Source organism: Salvelinus namaycush, chromosome 14 (assembly GCF_016432855.1).
Source record: "Salvelinus namaycush isolate Seneca chromosome 14, SaNama_1.0, whole genome shotgun sequence".
Classification (NCBI taxonomy): Eukaryota; Metazoa; Chordata; class Actinopteri; order Salmoniformes; family Salmonidae; genus Salvelinus; species Salvelinus namaycush.
Genome location: NC_052320.1, coordinates 41950510 through 41974333, shown reverse-complemented (window position 1 = coordinate 41974333; position 23824 = coordinate 41950510). Strand labels below are relative to the sequence as shown.

General features: G+C 42.4%; 1 protein-coding gene across 1 annotated transcript; it reads left to right on the top strand.

The window, feature by feature from the left end:
• Positions 1 to 3670: 3670 nt before the first annotated feature.
• Positions 3671 to 23579, top strand: LOC120058999 (poly(rC)-binding protein 4-like). Its single transcript, XM_039007757.1, has 13 exons — positions 3671 to 3745; positions 4093 to 4116; positions 5724 to 5756; positions 7237 to 7353; positions 9693 to 9824; positions 10539 to 10667; positions 12037 to 12111; positions 13165 to 13236; positions 17935 to 17976; positions 18425 to 18506; positions 19570 to 19619; positions 22812 to 22981; positions 23221 to 23579. Exons 1-13 carry the CDS (start codon positions 3671 to 3673, stop codon positions 23567 to 23569), a joined length of 1350 nt encoding a protein of 449 aa, XP_038863685.1. The 3' UTR covers positions 23570 to 23579.
• Positions 23580 to 23824: the final 245 nt, after the last annotated feature.

Sequence of the window (23824 nt, the reverse complement as noted above, 5' to 3'; positions counted from 1 at the left end):
ATTTGGATAGAAAACACTCTAAAGTTTCCAAAACTGTTAAAATAATGTCTGTGAGTATAACAGAACTGATATGGCAGGCGAAAACCTGAGGAAAATCCAACCAGGAAGTACTATTATTTTGAAAGGCTGTTTTTCCATTGAAAGCCTATCCACCATACAAAGACTTAGGACCCAGTTGACGAGCTCTGTGGCTTCCTCTACATGTGGCCAGTCTTTAGGCATTGTTTCAGGCCTTTACTCTGAAAAAATTAGGGAGATACAGCACTTTCAATCAGTGGCCAGTGGAAATTTCCATTCATCAGCCATGCGCCTTTCTTGTTTCTCCTTTCCTATTGACGAAGCTTTTGTCCGGTTGAAATATTATTTATTATTTATGACAAAAACAACCGGAGGATTGATTTTAAACAACGTTTGGCATGTTTCTACTAACTTTTATTGTACTTAAAAAAAACTTTTCGTCTGGACTTAGTGCACACGCCTTAAGCATTCGGATTACTGGACAAAACGAGTAAACAAAAATAAGGTTTTTGGTCGTAAAGAAGGACATTATCGAACAAAACAAACATTTATTGCTTGGGTCACACCTGGGGATGGAGAAAACCAGGGAGCGGATCGGGAACCGGTTCCACTGGCCGGAGTCAAGCGTTAAAACGACCATACCGGATACCAGAAGCCCGGAGGGTGGTGGTCCAGCGGGAAGTGGCGACAATGCTAGAAATGGGGGTACTGGAGGAGTCACACAGTAAGTGGTCTAGCCCCATAGTGCTGGTTCCGAAACCGGACAGAACCGTCCGCTTCTGTAATGACTTCCGGGGCCTGAACAAGGTCAGTAAGTTTGATGCCTACCCCATGCCCCAGGTGGACGAACTGATCGACCGCTTGGGGATGGCGAGATACGTCAGCACCTTGGACCTGACGAAGGGGTACTGGCAGGTGCCACTGGCAGCGGCCTCCCGGGAGAAGACTGCCTTCTCCACCCCGGGGGGGCTATACCATTAACGGGTTCTGCCTTTCGGGCTCCACGGGGCACCAGCGACCTTTCAGCGCCTCATGGACCGCGTCCTGCGGCTACCAGTGAATATGCCGCTGCTTATCTGGACGACATAATTGTGGACTGTGACAGTTGGGAGTCACATCTATGTAGGTTACAGGCCGTGGTGGATGCGCTAAGCGATGCAGGTCTGACCGCGAAGCCCCACAAGTGCAAGCTGGGCTACGCCGAGGTGGAGTACCTGGGCTATCAGATCGGGAGGGGAAATGTGAACCCCAAGAAAAAAAATCGCTGCCATTAGGGGATGGCCTGTCCCCCGAACCAAGAGGCAGGTGAAGTCATTCCTGGGGTTAGCAGGGTACTACAGAAGATTTGTACCTAAATTTGCCGCAATAGCTTCTCCCCTCACAGACTTAACGAAGGCACGACTACCCCAGACAGTGCGATGGACGGAGGACACAGAGGCGGCGTTCCAGGCCCTGAAGGATGCGCTATGTTCGCACCCGGTACTTGTCACCCCGGACTTCTCAAAAAAACTCCTGATCCAGACAGACACGTCTGACACAGGGGTAGGGGCCGTTTTGTCCCAAGAGCAGGAGGCCGAGGAGCACCCCATCATGTATGTCAGCAGGAAACTCCTCCCGGGGGAGAAGAAATACGAGAAGGAGTGCCTCACCCTGAAGTGGGCAGTGGACACCCTCAAGTATTACCTAATAATTGGGGAGGTACGTGAGGCGACGTTGGCTCCCTCTGCTGGGAATACGGGAGCTTGGCACCCCGACACGGACAGCCCTAAGTGGAGGTAATTGGAAAGAGGAAAGTGCCAACCAGCCGTGGAGGCCAAATAAAAGGAGCACTGTGGCACACCGCGAGGGAGAATGGGGAGAGACAGACACCAAGCCACAGTAGAGAAGAAGGACCGAGCCAAACCTAAGTGATTTTCTTTGTTATGTTTATTTTCTGTCTTAGTAAAGTTGTTTTTGCGGACTGAAACCTCCCTGTCTCTGTGTTAATCTCTGCACGCTCAACCCAACACCCAATGGTTTACCTCGTAGCCTGTATAATTTTATCAAGTCAGTCAATCAAATGTATTTATAAAGCCTTTTTCACATCAGCAGTTGTCACGAAGTGCTTATACAGAAACCCAGCCTAAAACCCCAAAGTCAATCTGTCTCTTTAAAGCAGAAGTTGTTTCTAGACCTTATCACCACCACCCTACTTTGCTCTCTGGCCGATTCTGACAGACCAGCATTGCAATGCCGTGGTCATGAACAGGACACCACAGGCTTAGGCAAGCAGTAGCCAAGCTACCATATGATAGTCAGAGAGGGATGGCATGTTAGGTTTAAGCCTCTGCATGCATAGAGTACATAAATAAACAGATAGCTAGCAGCCCTGGCTGTTGAGTGAAGACAATAAACCTGCCTAGAATGGAGGTCTCAGGAATAGCACCTCATCAAAAAGCAGACTCCCTTTGATTAAACATGACCTCCACACATATGACATACCCCAACGTGCCTGGACAAAAACAACATGAACACATTTACATCCACATGCCGCCCTAACACAGTTTGACGAATTTATAAAGGGATATGAAGAGGCTGGCTAATAAATAAGGAGGCACCTGCTGGAAGTCGGAGGGAACGATCATGTTTCTCAGTGATGGCTCCAACACTAGGACAGCAGCATACTGGGGTATTGTAGGCTAGGTGGAATGCACTTGGCGGACGGTCAGCAGCGTTCCTATTAAAACAAGTGGCCTTGACCAGACAGGGAGGATGGGACACATGAGTCACTCTACAGGGGACAAGTGCAGAACCCAATCCACATGTAAGGACTCCATCGTCAGCTGGACTGCTCTGAGTGTCTCAAAGAGCATCATGCAAATTAGACGCATCATTATTAGTGTTGGTGTAGAGGGCTGGGACTAATGTGTGTGTCTGTGAGTTATTATGTGGACTGCAGTGCATATAATGTGACAGTTGTGGTCGATTCCAATTCATTTCAGGAAATGAATGCAATTTAATACATCACTTGAAAATACCCATGGTAAAAACATTGGCAATTTTCCATTTACAATTGTAATTTTTTTACTACTTCCTGAATTGGCTGGGGCTGGAATGGCATTGAGTGAATGACTCTGGAGAATAACTCGATAAACAGTGATTTATCAAAATCACCAGCATGTGATTTCTCAGTCCTTCATTTGTTCTTTGGGACTGTGCACTTAGTTTGCTACTGGTGTAGCAGCCAGCTATATATATTATAACCAATCCTGTACTTCCCTAACCCTGTACTTGAATTTAGATCATTTTTCAAGCATCCTGTATTATGAGATTGAGATGTGATGGTGGCTCTGCCTTGGGAATGCCTTGTCATGCAAACCGGATATTTTCTCCATTGACTTCCTATTCCAAAGTGACATTCTAATTCATATCACATCATTAAAATGTTGAGGTAAAACAACACATCAAACCAGTAAGAGTGTTTGTATCGATATCTAGTTGTATTGATACCAAACAGGTATCAAATCTGACATATTGCATTTTCTTGACTTTGTAGGACTGGGGAGGGACAGAGAAGAGAGAGAGGAAGAGGGAGCAGCAGCCTTCGTCTGACAACGTGACCATTGGATGAGTCTCGTTCATGCATCTCCCTGTGTGCAACTCCCACATTACTATGAACTGTGAGCAGGACTTTGGAGACGGGGGCCTGGGTGTGACCCTCACACTCCGACTGCTCATGCACGGCAAGGTACGTATGAGGTGACGGTTTAAGTGAATGGGAATATCTGGGAATATATAAGAATAGTTGTTGGAAGAACTGTAGCCATACAGGAATTATCTGTAAGGGATTAGTTAAAGTTTGAGGATGTAATTACAGTATGTAATATGATTTTCCTATGGACTCATGTCCCTGCTCTGCTTAGTCTGTCAAATTTCAATAATACAAGTGAGACATTTGATTAAGATATTTATGTTGATTTAGCACACAAAGAGGTCATTATGGTATGTTTAAAGGAGTCTATGTTTATATATTTCAATAAATCTTGTATTTCTTTAATTTATGAATTTTGTATTTTTTTCTCCTGGGCTTTTTAGGAGGTTGGCAGTATCATAGGCAAGGTGAGAAGGCTTATCTTTTTATTCTATCATTTATGTTATTTCTAACTATTTTCTGAAGAGATACAGTATTCAGAAGGGCTTTTTGATCCTTGAGATATGCTGTTATCACAAGGGATGACTATTTTCAGATCAATGAAGACTATTTCTAGAGTTGTATTAATATTGTACTATAAATTGTACTATAACAAAAGATATGGGAATTATCCTGTATTTAAAATAGACACTTGAAACCATGCCATTTTGTAAGTATTCATAAGCCAATCTATGTGGATTGATTTTCCCAATCAGTCAATATCTTTCCATTCTATTGTAGAAGCAAAACAAACATAAGGCCTCCTGACACACTTTGCTAACTGTATTTCCCCGTTGCAAATGTAATTGCTTTAAACCAACCCACTTAAAACCTTCTCCATTCCCTAATGCAGTACGGTAATCCATCAAACAGAAACATTAGTGCATTGACTGCAAACCTCCGGTTGAAACTGAGCTCCAAAAGGCATATTACTGTCAGACCCTTGTGATCAGTTTAGTGTCTTCTAGGAGGGCGTGTAGGGTGCTCTCTACCCCTTCGCTGGCTCCCACTAGCCCTGCAGCCTTGTAATAGAACACAGGCTAAGAGAAAGAGGGAGAGAAAGCAGGAGGAGAGGGATAAAGAAATATGGGGAAAGAGAAAGTGAAGGAACGAGGGGGAACCAACACCGAGGGGATGAGAGATTGAGAAAAAGAGGGGATGAGAAAGAGAGAGGGAGAGAGAAAAGAGAGAAAAAAAGGGGATAAATAGATGTGGAGAAGAAGTGGGAGGGTGAGAAATGCTGTGTGTGGCGGTAACCAGGCTCTCCATCCAAATCACGTGTGTTAATAACTCCGTTCCCCCTCCTCATCTCTATCTCTCGGCTAGGCTTCAGCCCAACATCCTCCACAGTATCCCAAATGACACACTAGCATTCTATTTAGTAGGAAATAACAGTGTGGCTGAGTACACAAAATAGTATGGGTGCGTTTGTATTTGAAAACATCCGGTTGTCAATGTCATGGGTGTAGTTGGTAGAATCGTTTAGAAGCAGGAAGAGAGAATGATGGGCTGAGGCCAATATAAAAGTGACAGATGGAGTGGCAATCTAAAGCTGGCAGAGGAGGTATGACAGAGGTGTGACTTAATTTTACTCCTGAGCCTGGGTGGAGTGACTGACTGGCTGGCTGGCTAGCTGGCCGCTGGCCACACAGAAAGGATCTCACAAGGACAGGACAGACATTAGTCGATAATAAAAGAGTAGATATAGATGTGAACAAAAAGGGGCAGATTTAAGTTTTTACTGTATTTACTATATTTTATACATTTAGGATGTGATGAGAATACTGTATGTCAGCGGCTTTGTGCTAAACGTCTCAGACTGAAAAAGGACTCTACTTTTCTATTCCATGACAGCTTAGGTTACTTTTCAATGGAGGGGAAATATAGTCAACGTGAAGAAAGGTATCAGTTTAATAGGGATTGGAAGTGCAGGCAGATTTCCATCTGCAAGTTGAGGACACACTGAGAGGCCAGTACTTTTTAAACAAACCACACACCTCACTTCAAAGTTGTCTTTCATCTTCCTCTTTCCCAGAAAGGTGAGACGGTGAAAAGAATACGGGAGGAGGTATGTTACCAGCTTCCTATCTATTAACACTGTCCATCATATGTGTACGAGTACTCGACATTACCATATTGCATCCAAAGTAAAGCCTGCCATTGATTGATTAAATAAATGTATATCATCTAGCTCCAAAGCTATCAATATCACATCTGGTATCTGCGTCAATATGCATTATTTGTCTGAAATCTTTATTTTCCAGTTATTGTGTAGTACAGAAGTGTACCATCACAAAATAAAAGGTTATAGTTCAAGGCAAAACATAATCAAACGGGAGACAGTGTCTAATATTGTTTGCAATGTGTGGTGTAGAGTTCCATTAATATTAAACCCAAACCCTCTCTGGATGTTTGAGAAGGTTGACTGGGATAGCATGCAGAACAGCCTTATAGTCTGACCTGCCCATTGGCCACTCTTCTCTTTCAATAAAAAATCTCTCCCTTTTTCACACTCTCTCCTTCCATATCTTCTTCTCCATTTTTGGGGTGGCAGGTAGCCTAACGGTTAGAGCGTTGGGCCAGTAACCGAAAGGTTGCTGGATCAAATCCCAGAGCTGCCAAGGAAAAAGTCTGTCTTTCTGCCCCTGAACAATGCAGTTAACCCACTGTTCCCCAGTAGGCTGTCATTGTAAATAAGAATTTGTTCTTAACTGACTTGCCTAGTTAAATAAATAAAAATCAGCCTCAGTATCAAGCTCTCTTTCTCCCTGTCTCTTTTTTTATTCTAGGTCTCTTTCCCTCTCTCCAATTTTCAGTCCATTTTTTTTTTATCTCTGCCTACCCCTCTCTCTCCCTTTATGTCTCTCTCTTATTTCTCCCTCATAAACCTCAAGGGTGCAGTTGATCCGATGGCGCTTGATTAATTCTGTACAAAAAGTAATTAGATTGCCATTGTGTTGGTTCAAATTACTCTGACTCCTGATGCAAAGCTATTATATTTTACTTTATGAAGCAGAATGATAAACATAGGCAGATAGACTGAGGGAGCTATACAGCCACTGGATTTGTCTGCCAGTGAACCAGTCATCCATGCTAGTCATCCGTCCACCCAGTCCGTCAGTCAGACAAACAGGCCTTTAATTAGTTCCCCCTATGTGAGGCTCTTTGGCTTCCTCCCCATGCCCTCTCTGTCTCCACATTGTCAGAATGACTCAGTGGGATGACTGTAATAAACATCATAGAGGTTAAAGTACCATCATACCTCTACTACACACGTGTCCACTCACCATTCCGCAGGGCTCTGGAGATAAATTAAATGACATTGGATGGAGGGATCAGAGTACCAGCCTGGGGTTAAATTACAGCGAGGTCAATTCCCTGTATGATGATCCAGCTATCTATTGTTAGGTATCTGTAGGACAGGGTGTATTTACTGGTCTGGAGTTTGCTAAATTTGACCTTTTATTTTTGTCCCTCATCCCTATGACTCTTTTCCCCTTACCCATATCGCTTCCATTTACTTTACTTCTTGGTCTGTCTCCCTACAGAGCAGTGCACGAGTCAACATTTCAGAGGGATCATGTCCAGAGAGGATCATCACCATCACCGGCTCTACAGACTGTGTCTTCAGGGCATTCACCATGATCACAAACAAACTGGAAGAGGTAAGACAACACAATCACTGTTTCCCTAAGAGATTTTCTTAAGCGGGGCAAAGCTGCCCCTCGGCTTCAATTGATTTGATGTACAGTACCAGTCAAAAGTTTGGACACACCTACTCAACTCGAGGGTTTTTCTTTGTTTTGAATATTTTCTACATTGCAGAATAACAGTGAAGCCATCAAAACTATGAAACAGTACATATGGAATAATGTAGTAACCAAAAAAGTGTTAAACAAATCTAAATATATTTGATATTTGAGATTCTTCAAAGTAGCCAACCTTTGCCTTGATGACAGCTTTGCACACTCTTGGCATTCTCTTACTGCATGATTCCATATGTGTTATTTCATAGTTTTGACGTCTTCACTATTATTCGACAATGTAGAAAATATTCCAAATAAAGAAAAACCCTTGAATGAGTAGGTGTGTCCAAACGTTTGACTGGTACTATATCATTTCCTGGTTTCCAATTTGGTCAAATGTTTTTATTTATACTGTACAGTTCATCATGCAAATTGAAGATATCGTGGAGAATCATTAGTCACATTTAATAGCAAGGTTTCCTCCCCGGTTGGCTTCTACTGGTGATTAATTTGACGTTGGATACCAGTTAGACTTTTGCTGCTCTTGGTGCAAGAGCCTTTTAGTTTCTCATTATAATACTGCAGGGGGGAGTTTAACTAGCATTGTGCATTTTATGCAGCATAGTGACGTATTCAATAGAGCCTCACATTGGAACAGCTCAGACAACAGGAGAGGAACAGACAAGTGACTTTCAGAGACAGTATATTGTATTGAGGGCGAACATGCATCAGTGCTCCAGGTCCATTGATGAAAGAACAGACGATAACACGTTAACGTGCTAATGAATTAAACAGATGAGGTTTGTGTTTAAAACCGTCATGTTTATATTTATCCACCAGCAAACTAATTAACATGGTAGATTCAGGAACATTTCGGTTGGTCTACCTGCAGTTACTCCCCGCATAGTCGGGCCAACCGTGCCTTAACAAATGCTGGCTGGGAGCGCGCGGAACTGCATTCATTAAAGATTTTAAGCTCTCACCTCTCTCCAACCCTATTGTCAGCCGAAACTCCCGAGTTGTCATGGCAACCTGTTGGCCTGACCTACAGCGGCATGTCTCCCAGCATGCCTGAGTGTTATGTGTCTGACATCTTTAATAAAAAGAAAAAAAATAACATCGCAACTCTTTTTGGCCAATGGGTAAAGAAGTTATATTGTTCTCTACTATCTACTCACATCGTTAACTTGATCATGATGATTTAATCATTAAGGCGGTCAATTAAATACATTTTATCCAGTCATTATATGAGCACAAGTAAAGAGATAGGCCTACTTGAGTCTGGGCAGAACGGCTCTCTAATCACAAAGGACCACAGTTCAGCTCCTAAGAAAGGAAATAGAGCATTTATTTGCAGCAGGTTAGTCATTCTCCATTGATGTCTTATTGTCCTAACCACAGCATACACGGGGGATTAAGCGTGTTTGTGTGACTGCAGCTTCTTGTGACCCCCGGACCTATTTCCACCAATTTGCTTTTGAAATGTCGCTCACTGAGTTTGAGTGAGTGCGGAAGGATCGGGCCGTTCACAGTTGTTATAATATGATGCATATTTTTAGATCAAATCTGGGAGATGACGCCCAGAGCTCTAATGAGACAACGACACACCAGCATTGCTGCGTTATCCATCCGCCTCTCTTAATATAGACACTGAGAGAAAACCAAGTGTCATAGCCGCATTAGATAGATACATGGGTTTTAAATTGAAAAAGTAGGCCCACAAGAACTGTTGGAGAAATACATGTTTTTTTTCTCAAATCCCCTCGAGGGCACCTCTGTAAAGTATGGGAAATTAATATTATTATTGCACACCGACTAGCTAATGCATTCTGTTTGAAATACATGTGGTGTGTTTTCCATTCTGCCAGGAGAGAGAGAGAGAGAGAGAGAGAGAGAGAGAGAGAGAGAGAGAGAGAGAGAGAGAGAGAGAGAGAGAGAGAGAGAGAGAGAGAGAGAGAGAGAGAGAGAGAGAGAGAGAGAGAGAGAGAGAGAGAGAGAGAGAGAGAGAGAGAGAGAGAGAGAGAGAGAGAGAGAGAGAGAGAGAGAGAGAGAAATTACCACACTGGATTGAAGGAGAGGCTATCAAATGAAGGAAAATAGGAAATGGCGATGACTGAGGCCGAGGCTTTACCATTCAATCAAAGTCATAAGTGGGGTTTTTGGAGATTATGCCATCAGTGATTTATCATTCATCTTTCTCTCTCCCTCTTCCTCCGTCCCTCCCTATCTTTTCCCCCTCTTTCACTCCCTCTCCCCAGGACCTCACCACACTGGTGGCCAACGGCACCATCAGCAACAAGCCACCAGTAACCCTACGACTGGTCATTCCAGCCAGCCAGTGTGGCTCCCTCATCGGCAAGGGAGGGGCAAAGATCAAGGAGATCAGAGAGGTGATAGACTAGTACAGAACAGCTGCAGAAGTAGGATCTTCATTTGAGCCAGTTTGCTGCAGCAGGAAAATAATCCTGCAACAACAGGAAATGTGAATTATTATGTGGATTATAATTAATGGACATTTTTGTGGAGATTTATACCTTTTTCGTAAGGGAAAATCAAGTCTGAAATGTCAGTGGAAATTTCAAACTTCAGAAGCCTCTTTAAACCTCAAATGACACTACAAGTAAAACATTTCCTGCATTGCAACAGGGTGATCAAGGCAAGAAACAAGACCCTTAACAGTTAGAAAAAGGCAGCCATTTCACTTGACTGTAGATTGGGGAGTTAGCTAGTTCCTTCCCTGATCAGCCCTCAAGGCCACTATATGCCAGTCTGTTTCATGTCTGGTTTGTGTTTATTTCAAGGGCACCAAGCTTCTATCGCAATCTTACACGATATCCTGTGGTCAGGATGCATTATGTCCCCTGATTGTTCTCAGAGTTGCTCTGTTATTTGATTTACTGCAAGCTGATTTTCTTTGCAGATCACTACAATTTGTATGCAGGTCATTCCATCCATCCATCCATGACCACCCAATGTTTAGTGCTAAGCTTTCATGTTTATTAGGTCAACAAACCACAGAAGTGGACCCATGTCAGTGTGATTATTAGAATGCCATGTCTTTCTGAATCGGTGTAATCCTTTCTTTAAACTGCTATCATTGGCAGAGCACGCGAGCACAGATACAAGTGGCAGGAGATTTGCTGCCCAACTCTACTGAGCGAGGGGTGACGATATTGGGGAGTCAAGACTCGGTAATCCAGTGTGTCAAGCTGATCTGCACAGTAATCCTGGAGGTAGGGTGACATTTCTCTCCTTCTCCCTTTCCAATCCCCCTCACACACATCCATAACCAAGAGTGGAATTCAATCAAACCCACACTCCACTGCCACTGGAGTAACAATAACAATGTTTCTGTGTTTTCGTAGCACAAGAGCAATGTTATATTCCATAGTGTTGATTGGATTGAATTACTGCCCTACCAAGAATACAATTAGGAGGGGATAATAGAATTGTATATGCTGTTATACTAACCTGAGCCTTAGGGAAATGTGGTATCCTTCCTGAAGAGCCAGCTATAGTTAACTTCTCCTAGGTTTAGTAGACATTAGTCAGGTTCCTCTGGTTTTGACCCTGTTTGACCCTGAGACAACTTATTATGGAGCAGAGGAAAGAAACCTAGCTCAAAAAACAAACTGACCTGCAGCAAAATGTGTTTTCCTTCAAACACCCGCTCTCTTAAGAAACAGGAGTGGTGGAAAGGGAAGAAACAACCCAAAGGATTATTTCCCTCCAATGCGTACATGCCGTCCTTTTTGTTTTTGCATTGCAGTTGGACCGGACTGCCTAATTGCTAGTTTGATCCAGTTTTCCAGGGCTTTCTTCAAAGGCTTGCAACTTTCATTTGGATTCTCTTCCAGTGGGGCCTTCAGGATTTAAATTATGCAAAGTTATACAAAGAATCGGCTTTGACTGCTCCCACAGAAAAGATGCTCCACATTTCCGGAAAACCCTGCATCCTTATGATAAATTATACAACTTCCTGTGTGTTGTTTTAACCATTTTCTGTTTCCTTTTGTAATTGGCGAGTTCATGAGTTTTCTCTGAGGGGGAGTAGGTTTTTGTCAGAGAGTGTGTGTGTGTGTGTGTGTGTGTGTGTGTGTGTGTGTGTGTGTGTGTGTGTGTGTGTGTGTGTGTGTGTGTGTGTGTGTGTGTGTGTGTGTGTGTGTGTGTGTGTGTGTGTGTGTGTACAGTGCATGCACCCGTTTGAAATATCCAAAGGAATGTTGAACAACTTTAGCCAAAGGCTGAGATTACAAACTCAAGAACAATCCAATCAGCCCTAAAGAGCTGCCGTTTCAATTGTTGAACTGTTAAATGAATGACTAATGTCACCAGAAGAAAAACAAAGGAACAAATATCATGTAACTGTCATTAGCAGTTTAATACACCATTAATTGTCCTTGTGTTTTATGTGCTTAATAGTTCAATGCCATTTATTCAATTTCTTTCCCTCCTACACAACATAAGTGACACAATAGCCAGACTTAAAATTAAACATCCTTCATACATGTTTTGACTTGCATCTGTCATATTTATTTTGGTGATAAAGGTGTATCGATATCTCACAACACCAGACCCCTTGACCTATGTTTGACTCCCCAGTCTCCCCCGAAGGGTGCTACCATTCCCTACCGGCCCAGCCCCTCCCCAGGAGCCCTCCTCATCTCTGGCAACCAAGTGAGAAAGCCACAAACCCATCTACACCCTGTATAGAAGTGTCATGTGAAATATATAGTCCAGTGTAATTATTGAGGGACTTTAGAGCACTATTCTGTGTAAGATCCTTACTTAGACGCACCTCAATGCCACCCCATGACTCAACCCATGAAGATACTGTATGAAGTAGTTTTGCTACTTGGGGGTTGTACTATATGTACAGTATGTGTGGGGGGGATGAGATTGTGGGTGGGGGTGATGTTAGGATGCATGGAGTGAAACATTTTAGCCACTCAGTCTAGAGACCTTTAGCGTTCGGCTCGACTGCGGTGGATCCTGGCTTCTATGCGCTGGTGATCCAAACCCTGTTACAGCATATGAGCTGTCTGAGTATTACTCTCAAATGTTTGATATGGTGTTGTGTTAATGCTCATAATAGCATATCAAATTAAAGTGCAGGGTGAATCAAGCTTCTACACCTTCTAAATCTGCATTGCTTGCTGTTTGGGGTTTTAGGCTGAGTTTCTGTACAGCACTTTGAGATATCAGCTGATGTAAGAAGGGCTATATAAATACATTTGATTTGATCTATGGTCAGAGGAAGATGTGGCACTTTAATGAATCCAGAGCAGTGATAAGGAGTGTTTGTGTAATTTGTCAGAGGATAAACAGGAATGGGAAAACACTCGGCTGGATGGTGACTCATACCATAAGCCAGTTAGGTGTGCGTGAGAGAGTTTGACATGGAGCTCCAAGGACCACTCGGGACCTATTTGATCTAAGGAAGGAAGAAAACATGAATATATGTTATTGAATATATGAATATATGTTATATATTCAGTGGAACCGAAGGGGTTTTCAGTGATACATTTCAGTTGGAAAATGAATGTAGTCCGTGGGAATTTCTCATATTTGTGTGGTATATGATGTTGAAAGTGCTCTGGGAGGACACTTTAAAAGGCTAGTTCTTGTTGATTAATTACATGATTTTAGCTTTTATGTTTTACTAACATTATCTGGTGAAATAAAGGTAACATAATAGTAATAATGTATGTTCCCTGTGTGTGTGTTTAGGTGTTTGAGGCGTCAGACTTTTCCCCCCACCCTCTGTACTCTCTCTCCCAGGGCGGTCTTGACCTGCATCAGGTGAGTGTCAGATGATCTGATGTCACCAACACCTTTAATGGTGAATAGTTTTCAAACATGTTCATACCTCAAAAGTGGTCTTAGAGGGCAATTTCATTATCTCCAGCACAATACCAGTGTAAATGTGAAAACGGTGCGTTTCTATGTTTTGTAGATAAAAATATAAAGTTCAAAAGTTCTATCCGAAAACATCATCAACAGTTAAAATATTTTACAAACAGTGATTTTCACTATAAGATTCACGTGTACATGGGAAGAAAGAAAATACACTCCCTCTGGCTAGAAACTCATTGCAGGTTTTGAAAATCACGTTTTTTCTTACTTTTAATCCTGTTCTGTGATGTCACAGAAGCCTTGTTTAGGTCCTTTCTTTATAACGACAGACGGCACATACAGTGCCTTCAGAAAGTATTCATACCCTTTGACTTATTCCACAGCCTGAATTCAAAATGGATTAAATATATTTTTTTCTCTTACCCATCTACACACAATACCCCATAAGGACAAAGTGAAAACATGTTTTTGGAATTTTTTGCAAATGTAATGAAAATTAAATACAGAAATAGTTCATTCACATGAATATGCACACCCCTGAGTCAATACTTTGTATAAGCACATTTGTGACTCGTTTCAGGAAACTAGGCGTATGTTGCAGGTCACTACATCACAGGAGAGGCATTTGAACGTAAACTTTTTTTTAAAATAAAATGTTGTTTATTGGCAGAAATGCCTTCTGGAAATTGTAAACTTTCATGTGCCTTAATAACAGACTTGTATGCCATCTGTAAATACGAATAAAATTGTTAAAATTACAAGCCTAGTTGGTTTAGCCACAGAAAAAGTTGCCAACCTTCCCGCTAGCCATGATTGGCTGAGATAATGAGTGGGCTGGGTATGCCGAGAGATGAATTCGGATTGGTCTGCCATATAGCAGGCTTCTGTCTATTTGGGCTGGTCAGTATGTGTAGGTAATCCTGTCTAAAGCGACTTAAAAAAAAATGTATCATGTAGTAGAACTGCATAAGTGTTGCTCACTTTCTGGAGGACAGAGTTTTGAAATCAGTGCAATTAGAGTATGATAGCTAAAGAGATGGAGAAAACACCTGTGTGCGGATTACATCTTCAAACTAAGGGCAACCATGGCATCCGCGACACGGAGAAGAATCCACCCATGATTTGCACGGGTAAATTACATTGTTGTGGCTGCTATGTGTGATGTATTGTTGTCTCTACCTTCTTGCCCTTTGTGCTGTTGTCTGTGCCCAATAATGTTTGTACCATGTTTTGTGCTTCTACCATGTTGTGTTGCTACCACGTTGTTGTTATATTGTGTTGCTACCATGCTGTGTTGTCATGTGTTGCTGCCTTGCAATATTGTTGTCTTAGGTCTCTCTTTATGTAGTGTTGTGTTGTCTCTCTTGTCGTGATGTGTGATTTGTCCTATATTTATATATATATATATATATTTATCCCAGCCCCCATCCCCGCAGGAGGCCTTTTGCCTTTTGGTAGGCTGTTATTGTAAATAAGAATGTGTTCTTAACTGACTTGCCTAGTTAAATAAAGTTTAAAAAATATTTTTAAAAGAATTGTTCAGATATTGCATGTTTCTAGTTTTGACAGAAAGTCATTTTCATTTTAAGGTAAATTGTACTGTTAGCTAGCTAGCTACACTAGCTGTATGATCGTATTATTCCTTTCTCAGAGCCATTTGCTTTGCTAGTTATAGCCTAAAGTTAGCTAGCTAACATTGATCCTGGTTGGTTAGCTACCTGCAGATTCATGCAGGGTAGTAATGTCATGAGTTGGTATTATGGTTCATTGTTTACCTAGCTAGCTAGCTACATGTCTTAACAAAAGACTCCACTATGCAAGTAACCATTTCAATAGAATATCATTGCGACAGCTGTTGATATTCGTAGCTGGTAAATTCACTCTGGCTATCTACAGAAAGCCAGATTCCAGAGCACTCTCGTCTGCGTGTGCCAGAGCACAGAATAAATGAGGAATTTACGAACGCTCAACACCCATTGAATATGGCCGGTGTCAGCGTAAATTGTTTCCAGCAGCACAGTTGTGGTCACCAGCGCTCTGGATAACATAACAACAGCCTAACCAGCTCTGCTAGGGCGAGTAAAATGGTCAGTGAGCTGTTCTCTCATTTGTGTCTGGAAAAAGCTAGCCAACGTTAGCCAATTAGCTTGGATGCTTGCCTGTTGTTGTTAGGACAGAATGCTCGGATCAACCCATAAAGAGATGGGTGGGGCCAAAGCTTAAGAGCGTGTGAACGATGAGGTTACAAGTTTATCAACTTTCAAAGTAGAATTACTTTCCCATTGTTCCTCAAATCCTGTGTATGATATACCATGTTGTGTCTCTCTGTCTCTGCTTTTATCCAATGTAAAAAACACAATTTCAAATTTTGCTACATAAGACCGAATCAAGGCAGTCGGTCACATTTGCCAGAAATTACAGCTGTGTCTTTCTGGGTAAGTCTCTAAGAGTTTTCCACACCTGGATTGTGCAACATTTTCAATTATTTTATTTTAATTATTTATTTTAATCATTTTCAATTATTTTATTTTATAATTATTTTTGAATTCTTCAAGCTCTTTCAAATTGGTTGTTGATCATTGCTAGACAATCATTTTCAGGTCTTGCCATAGATTTTCAAGTAGATTTAAATAAAAACTGTAACTCTGCCACTCAGGAACATTCACTGTCTTCTTGGTAAGCAACTCCAGTGTAGAATTGGTCTTGTGTTTTGGGTTATTGTCCTGCTGGAAGGTGAATTCCTCTCCCGGTGTCTGGTGGAAAGCAGACTGAACCAGGTTTTCCTCTAGGATTTTGTCTGTGCTTAACTCCAGTCCATTTCTTTTTTATCCTGAAAAACTCCCCAGTCCTTAATGATTAGAAGCATGCCCATAACATGATGCAGCCACTAATATCCTTGAAAATATGGAGAGTGGTACTCAGTAATGTGTTTCACCTGTCTTCGTGATTGTCTCCACCCCCCTCCAGGTGTCGCCCATCTTCCCCATTGTCCCCTGTGTATTTATACCTGTGTTCTCTGTTTGTCTGTTGCCAGTTCGTCAAGCCTTACCAGCGTTTTTTCCTCTGCTCCTATCTCTCGATTATTCCTGGTTTCTTGTTTTCCCGGTGTTGACCTCACTGCCTGCCCTGACCTTGAGCTTGCCTGCCATCCTGTACCTTTGCCCAACCTATCTGGATTACTGACCTCTGCCTACCCTGACCCTGAGCCTGCCTCTGTTGGATTAATAAACTGTTGTTACTTCAACTTTGTCTGCATCTGGGTCTTACCTGAAACGTGAAAGTTGTATTCACGTGAACATTGTATTCAGAACAAAAAGTTAATTCCTTGCCCCATTTTTTGCAGAATTACTTTAGTGACTTGTTGCAAACATTGTATGTACAGGCTTCCTTATTTCACTCTGTCAATTAGGTTAGTATTGTGAAGTAACTACAATGTTGTTGATCCATCCTCAGTTTTCTCCTATCACAGCCATTAAACTGTATAATTGTTTTAAAGTCACCATTGACCTCAAGGTGAAATCCCAAGCGGTTTCCTTCCTCTCTGGCAACTGAGTTAGGAAGGACACCTATATCTTTGTAGTGACTGGGTGTAATTAATAACTTCACCATGCTCAAAGGGATATTCAATGTCAGCTTCTTTTTTTTACCCATCTACCAATAGGTGCCCTTCTTTGCGAGGCATTGGAAAACCTCTCTGGTCTTTGTGGTCCATGCAACTTATTATGTGTCTTCTAAAGCTCGTTTTTACTCATCAACCTATTTAGGCTTGCTATAAGAAAGGGGTTGAATACTTATTGACTTTTCAGCTTTTCATTTTCCCTTAAGTCGATCATGGTTATTGATCCTGCTGTATCTCTTCTAGTGATACAAATATGACAGTATTACCAATGATTTGACATTGTTTCCTCTGCTTAGAGTTGATTGTGTCATTTTGGTGCATAATAGGGAATTGCGTCTAACGTCTCCATGGAGTGGTAATACTAGCCAGACTGCTGCCGTCGGTCAGAATTGAGTTTAGCTAAGTGCTGTCTGGCCTGACAATGGGGATACATGGACACCACCCTGACTTATGAGAGATGAGGAGGAGCGAGAGAGAGGATGGGTGGGATGAGAGATGAGGAGGAGCGAGAGAGAGGATGGGTGGGAGGAGAGAGAGAGAGAGAGAGAGAGAGAGAGAGAGAGAGAGAGAGAGAGAGAGAGAGAGAGAGAGAGAGAGAGAGATTTACAGGAGGCACGTTACAGAGTATGAAGGTTGGTTAAATGGCACTCTGCTGTGAAGATTGCAGACCCCTGATGATGTCCAATCTGGACTGAAGTGCAATCACATTAAAGATGCTGGAAACACTTTTTATGTGCAACATGTGTTGTGTAATACATTATGGATGCATTTTATGGGTTTATATAGCCTGTTATAGAGCCACAAGCTATACATTCCCATAGCAAGTGTATAATACTCAATAACCACTTTGCAATACACAACAAATGCATTTATGTATTTGCTTCCACATACTTAGCCATTGTAGTATACTGTATAAATATTATATATGTCAGTGATGCACTTATATACACTGTCTGGTAAGTGGTTATTGGCATAACAATGTGTTTTTTACTGTCATTTGCCTAATGCAGAGTGATCTCTTCCAGGCCTACACTGTACAAAACCAATATGGCATTCCACATACAGAGGTAAGTAAAGTATATACAGCAGTTATATATAGTAACCTAACTATCACACTCTAATTTTTTTATGTAGCCCTTTCATGCAGTCAAATGACCTAGTGGCCTTATGGGTGGGATATTATTCATATTTTTCATAATTTCATAATGAATAAACTTTATTTTTTTTAACAGACGAAAATCCTGTGTTTCTATGTCAAACAGTTATATTTCAGTTTTCTGTAATATACAGTATATAAAGTGTAATATTGGGATGCGAATTCAAAATGGAATACATTTCAACTCTATAACTGACATGGTACATGTGTTTTATTTTTTGTAACCCCATAACTATGTGTGTGAGGTGTATACTTTTGTTTCAAAGAATACCAAAGAAACACTCTGTGTGACCCTGATTTAGCCCACTGCAGTAAAAGTTTAACATATATTTTGGATGCTCTTTCTTCCTGTATCTCAGTTGGCCAAGCTACATCAGCTATCCATGCAGCAGAACATGCAGCAGAGTCCCATGTGCCAGCAGACTACAACCGTTCTTCCTGGTATGAGTTTACTTCATTTAGCCCAAATGGCAGTCAAATACATTTAACTCTGAGTAACAATAGTCATAAAAGCTGTAGGAGATGTAGGGATCAGAAAGCATGCAACGAAACTGAACCTGATGGCTGATGTTAGTCCAAAGCGAACATGTTACACTAACTACACTACAGCTAGATTTTGGCTTGGCACTTACTGTAATGGTACTGTAACACTTACTGCAGCGGCAGGTAGCCTAGTGGTTAGAGCCAGTAACCGAAATGTTGCTGGATCAAATCCCGAGCTGACAAGGTCAAAATCTGTTGCTCTGCCCCTGAACAAGGCAGTGTTCCCCGGGTAGGCTGTCATTGTAAATAAGAATTTGTTCTTAACTGACTTGCCTAGTTAAATAAAGGTACAATTAAAGACAAAAAATGGTCTTATATTCTATTAGTCATATTTTAATATCATCTGCCAAGTATCAGTAACATCAACAGTTTGTCGGGGAAGGATGAGCTGCAGAGATAGAACATATCCTGTTACAACAATGCTAAGTGAAGGGATCCATGTCATAAGCCCAACTGATTATGTGCTTGTGGCAGTGAAGATGAGAGGAAGCTCCCTACAGCTCTTCGTATTTGGCAGTGAAAAGGGAAAATATTATAAGAAAGGATGTGTTCCGCCACAGTATCAGAGAGCCTGGAGAAAGGTGGCTTGTTAAACATAAGTCTATTAAAATGGAAATTAGCTGCTTAGCTAAATCTAGCCGTTATACCACCAAAAATATTTATCACGTAGCATGTCAATTATGCAGGTTTCAGTGGAGGCTGCTTTGGGGAGGACGGCTCATAATAATGGCTGGAACGGTGTGAATGGCATGGCGTCAAACACAAGGAAACCCTGTGTTTGATGTTGTTGATATCTTTCCACTTATTCCTCTTCAGCAGTTACCACGTGCCCATCCTCCCCAATTACGGTGCCACCAATCTCATGTGGCTGGTTTGCTTGACCTGCAAGCCACACGTAATGTATGAATATATGAATGAATGTATGAAAGGGATTGTTAAGTTGCATATTTTCTCTCACTAGGAATGGACTCAAACTCCCAGACATCGCAGGAGCTCCTTATTCAAAACGACGTGAGCAGTTAATTGAACATAATATTACATTCTACATTTAAAATTTTTTAAAAAATTCAGATATCCTCTGGGTTAAGTTTATTCAGAAGGTGAATTGAACTTCCAATTAAATTCGAGGAAATTTGAAAAATACTAATTGAAAATAATTGCCGCTTTTCAATCATTGAATGTGAATTTAAATGAATCTCCTAAATTGACTGAATTTAAATGGAATTTACCCCCAACCTGAAATGCTGTTATTCAGAACAATCTACTCTAGGCTTCATTGCAAACAACACATCAGACAGCAGCATAAGCAGAAATATCACATTGCACGTAAACAACTCATAGAAGCCGGTGACACCAGCTAGACAGATGCTCACGGGTTGAAAGCGGTCGAGAGACTGTAGTCTTGGGTAACTTCAAAGGAGAGAAGGGGACACATCTTGGCAACATACTAATTATCCAAGTCATTATAACCCCAGACTAACCCAAGGTCGTGGGGATTTTGAGCCGATATGGATCCCCTGGTGTTATTGTCTGGGTTCCAGTTGCAGTGTCTCGGAGGGACTCCCATGAGTACCCAGTAAATCCTCTCATGTTCCCTGACCTACTTAGACACTCTCTCTCTCTGCTGTCAAAACAGCCAATAAAAAACAGCCAGCAAGTCTCTCCCTCTCACTCAGACGCCGCATGTGATGCCTCTCCAATCAGAGCAAAAGACAGAGATGCTGGAATACATTCGGAAAGGAAGACTACTCGGATTGCCCTCTGTGATGATCTAGCACTGGCTGTCCAACTATTTGAATGGATCAGAGACTTCATGTACTCTACAGTCTTGAAATGAATCACACCATGACAGAATGCAATAAGCTCCCCTATTCAAGATGACACGCCAACCAGACATAACTGTTGGACAACGTTTTCCCCCCCAGCAAACCCTTAAATACCACACCTTCCAATCCGTCAGTGGAATGGCTGGTGCTGTAGAGTGGGGTGCATGACTGGGACAGCTGAGTCTAAGCTCCAGCCATTGTTACAGAGAGGACATAGCCATGGCTGAGCTCTCTCTCTCTCTCTCTCTCTCTCTCTCTCTCTCTCTCTCTCTCTCTCTCTCTCTCTCTCTCTCTCTCTCTCTCTCTCTCTCTCTCTCTCTCTCTCTCTCTCTCTCTCTCTCTCATATATATATAGCAGAATCTGTAGGATTGAAGATCCATTCTTAGAGGTGCAGTGGGAGATTTAGGCTGGGTCCATCTCAATAGTCTGAAACAGCTTCCTCTCCTCATCAGCTTATCTTGATCTGCGCTGATCTGAATACATAGCAGAGGTAAAAGCAATCTGTGAACATACGAGGCATTTGCTTTCCCCTGTCCTGCCCTTCCATAGGACTACAGCTGAAGTAAAGGAGATGAGGTAAATAGGCCACATATACTATTGAGATGCACCCTTAGGGTACCGAGAGAGAGGCATTGAGGAAGAGCTTAGACATGGTCAGCAATATACTGTACTTCTGCCTAGGGAAGATGTAGCCTGGATAAAAATGGTGACTCTCCCACCACATCCTTCTTCCTCTGTCATTTTCCAAATTACTACTTCAGCAGGAATTCTAAGATTATATAGGCCAGTTACACAGTAGCAGCTGAGGTGATACAGTTGAGGTGAGGCATGCAGTGTTATTGTACTGTGTATGCCCTGCTTAGCACTGGTAATCACTAGCGTACACAATGTTCTATTTGCTGCATGGTATGTCCAGAATTTGCTGCATGGTATTTCCCTTTCTCTACACTAAATCAGGAAGCCTCTAGAGCTCCTACACATACCTCTGAAATTGGCCCTTCAGACATTCAAAATGAGCCTTCTACTCCACATTGTTTTTGGATGACAATGGTCGAAACAGAACTTTGTTTTTAACAATCAATTGAATATAAGCATCGGGATGAATTGGTTCAGTTTGCTGAGAATGAATAGATTGTTCTGAGGTACTGGATTCTCCCTCCCAGCAGGGGAGAGTACTGGTCAAATCCCTGATCCCAGGTCTGTGCTAGTGGTGCTCATTGTCTCTCAGGGCTGCTCTTTAGCCTGGCTGGGCCGTGTCAGTGCCTTGCTAGCTGCTCCCAGAATAATCTGCCGTGCCAAGAATAGCCAGAGACCAACCAGGATGCTGTGTGACCAATCAGAAGCTGCGAAACAGGACTGTGACTTCTCAGGAAAGGAATGTGAAATACAGAGAGAAGGACAGAAGCAGGAGAACTAACTGTGTGTGTGTCGCAGGGGCCACTATCAGTCATCCATCATTAAACTGCCAACACACACATAGTGGGGATACTCCATCACTGTCAAGGCCTCTCACCGTATATCTGACAGCATAACCCTGCCTCTGTGGCCTGACACCCTGCACTCACGCTTAGACCCTTGGAATAGACTCTGATCCTTAGGCCTAGCATGATCCTCCGGCCTTGGCCATTGTTCTCTTGAAACAGAAGCTGATAGAAAGAGGATAACATCTTCTAAGACCCCAATATAAACTCATGTCATCATCTTATGAACTAATGTCAGCAAAAAGACCACACAAACCGTCCGGATTATAGCTCATGTTTTGAATTATTTTCCTACTCCGTTTTCCATTAGCCAAGAGATGCTTCTCTTCTGGGTCATGTTTGGGAAGTGATTTGTTTGGGGAAGTTGCCACGGCGACGGAAATCAATAACCTTTTAGCTACTCAGATTAATAAGAGGCAAATATGCCGACTCTCTCTACCCTGTCTCTTTTACCGGGGCACGGTGCACTGCAATTAAGGAAGAGGTTGGAAAAACTGTGTATTTCACATGCGTGATAGAGGACAGGGCCATAACATACAAACAATGTGATGTTTAGAGAAGAGTGCATTTCATACACAGACCGTAGAAGACCAACAATAGCATGTACGCACATTCTCAACACAAGCGTTTTGCAATTATTGTTAGCATTTGTAATCATTATTAATAGTTAGCATCATCATCATCAACACCACCTTCATATAGCCTACAGTAGCTTTGTTTGATCTATTGCAATATTAAGACTCTCGAAACAACTGTCAAAACAATGTCAATGTAATAAATAACTCTGAGGCAATCTGAACGAAATCAAGTGATTCAAATCTCTGCGTAAATAGATATCCACTGGATATAGTTGTCCATCCATCCATCCATCCATCTATTGTTCTATGTCTTGCAGCTGATAGGCTCGATCATTGGCCGGCAGGGCACTAAGATCAATGAGATCAGGCAGGTGTCGGGGGCTCAGATAAAGATCGGCAGCCAGCTGGACGGAACCAATGACCGACACGTCACCATCACTGGCACACCAGTCAGCATCAACCTGGCCCAGTACCTCATCACCTCCTGGTAAGGCCATTGGGATCCAGGCTAACCAATCAGTAGGAGAGGGGATTTGGCAGGTAGAGGGAATTCTGTTTCCATAACAGTCCAGGTTAAAGGTTAAATAACTTGGGGGATAAGCAGTAATGAGGTCATTGTGCTCTTGTTCTGGGAATAACCCCTTAGATAATTCATACACCTGTATTGCATTGCATTGTACTGTATTCTATTATATTGTATTGTAAGCCACTCTTCTCTCTCCATAGTTTAGAGACAGCTAAATCCACGGCCCAGGCAGCCTCCATGGCCACCCCCAACACGTCTGACCTCAATATGGTCTTCACACATCCCGCTTCCCCGGCCTCCTCCCCCCACACCGCCTCCACCCTGGCAGCCATGGGTACCCTCTCCCCCATGGGCCACCCCTACAGCGCCCTGCCCTTCTCCAGTCTGTTAGGGGTCAAGTCTGTCCCCTTCCTGACTCTCTCCAGCCCCGCCCCCCAGGTCGCTGTCACCGCAGCCCCTTCCCACGCCTCCCTGGCAGCCTACACTACCAAAATCTCCTCGGCCAACTGCATCAAGAAACCCGACAGGCAGAAGTTTGCACCCTACTGATGCTACATGCTACACCTCGCTAGCCTTCTTCTGAAGGCTGAAATTAAGGACAACTGTCTATTATGGCCACATCTCAAATGACACCCTATTTCCTACATAGTGCACTATATGGTGAATAGGGTGCCATGTGAGACTTGCCCTATGTTCTTCCAATCACGCCCTGATGTAGCCATATCTGCTGCCAGAGATTATCTTGGCTGTACTTTATAATTCATCACAAGGAAGAGACCAACAGAGATTTGGATGAAAGCTATC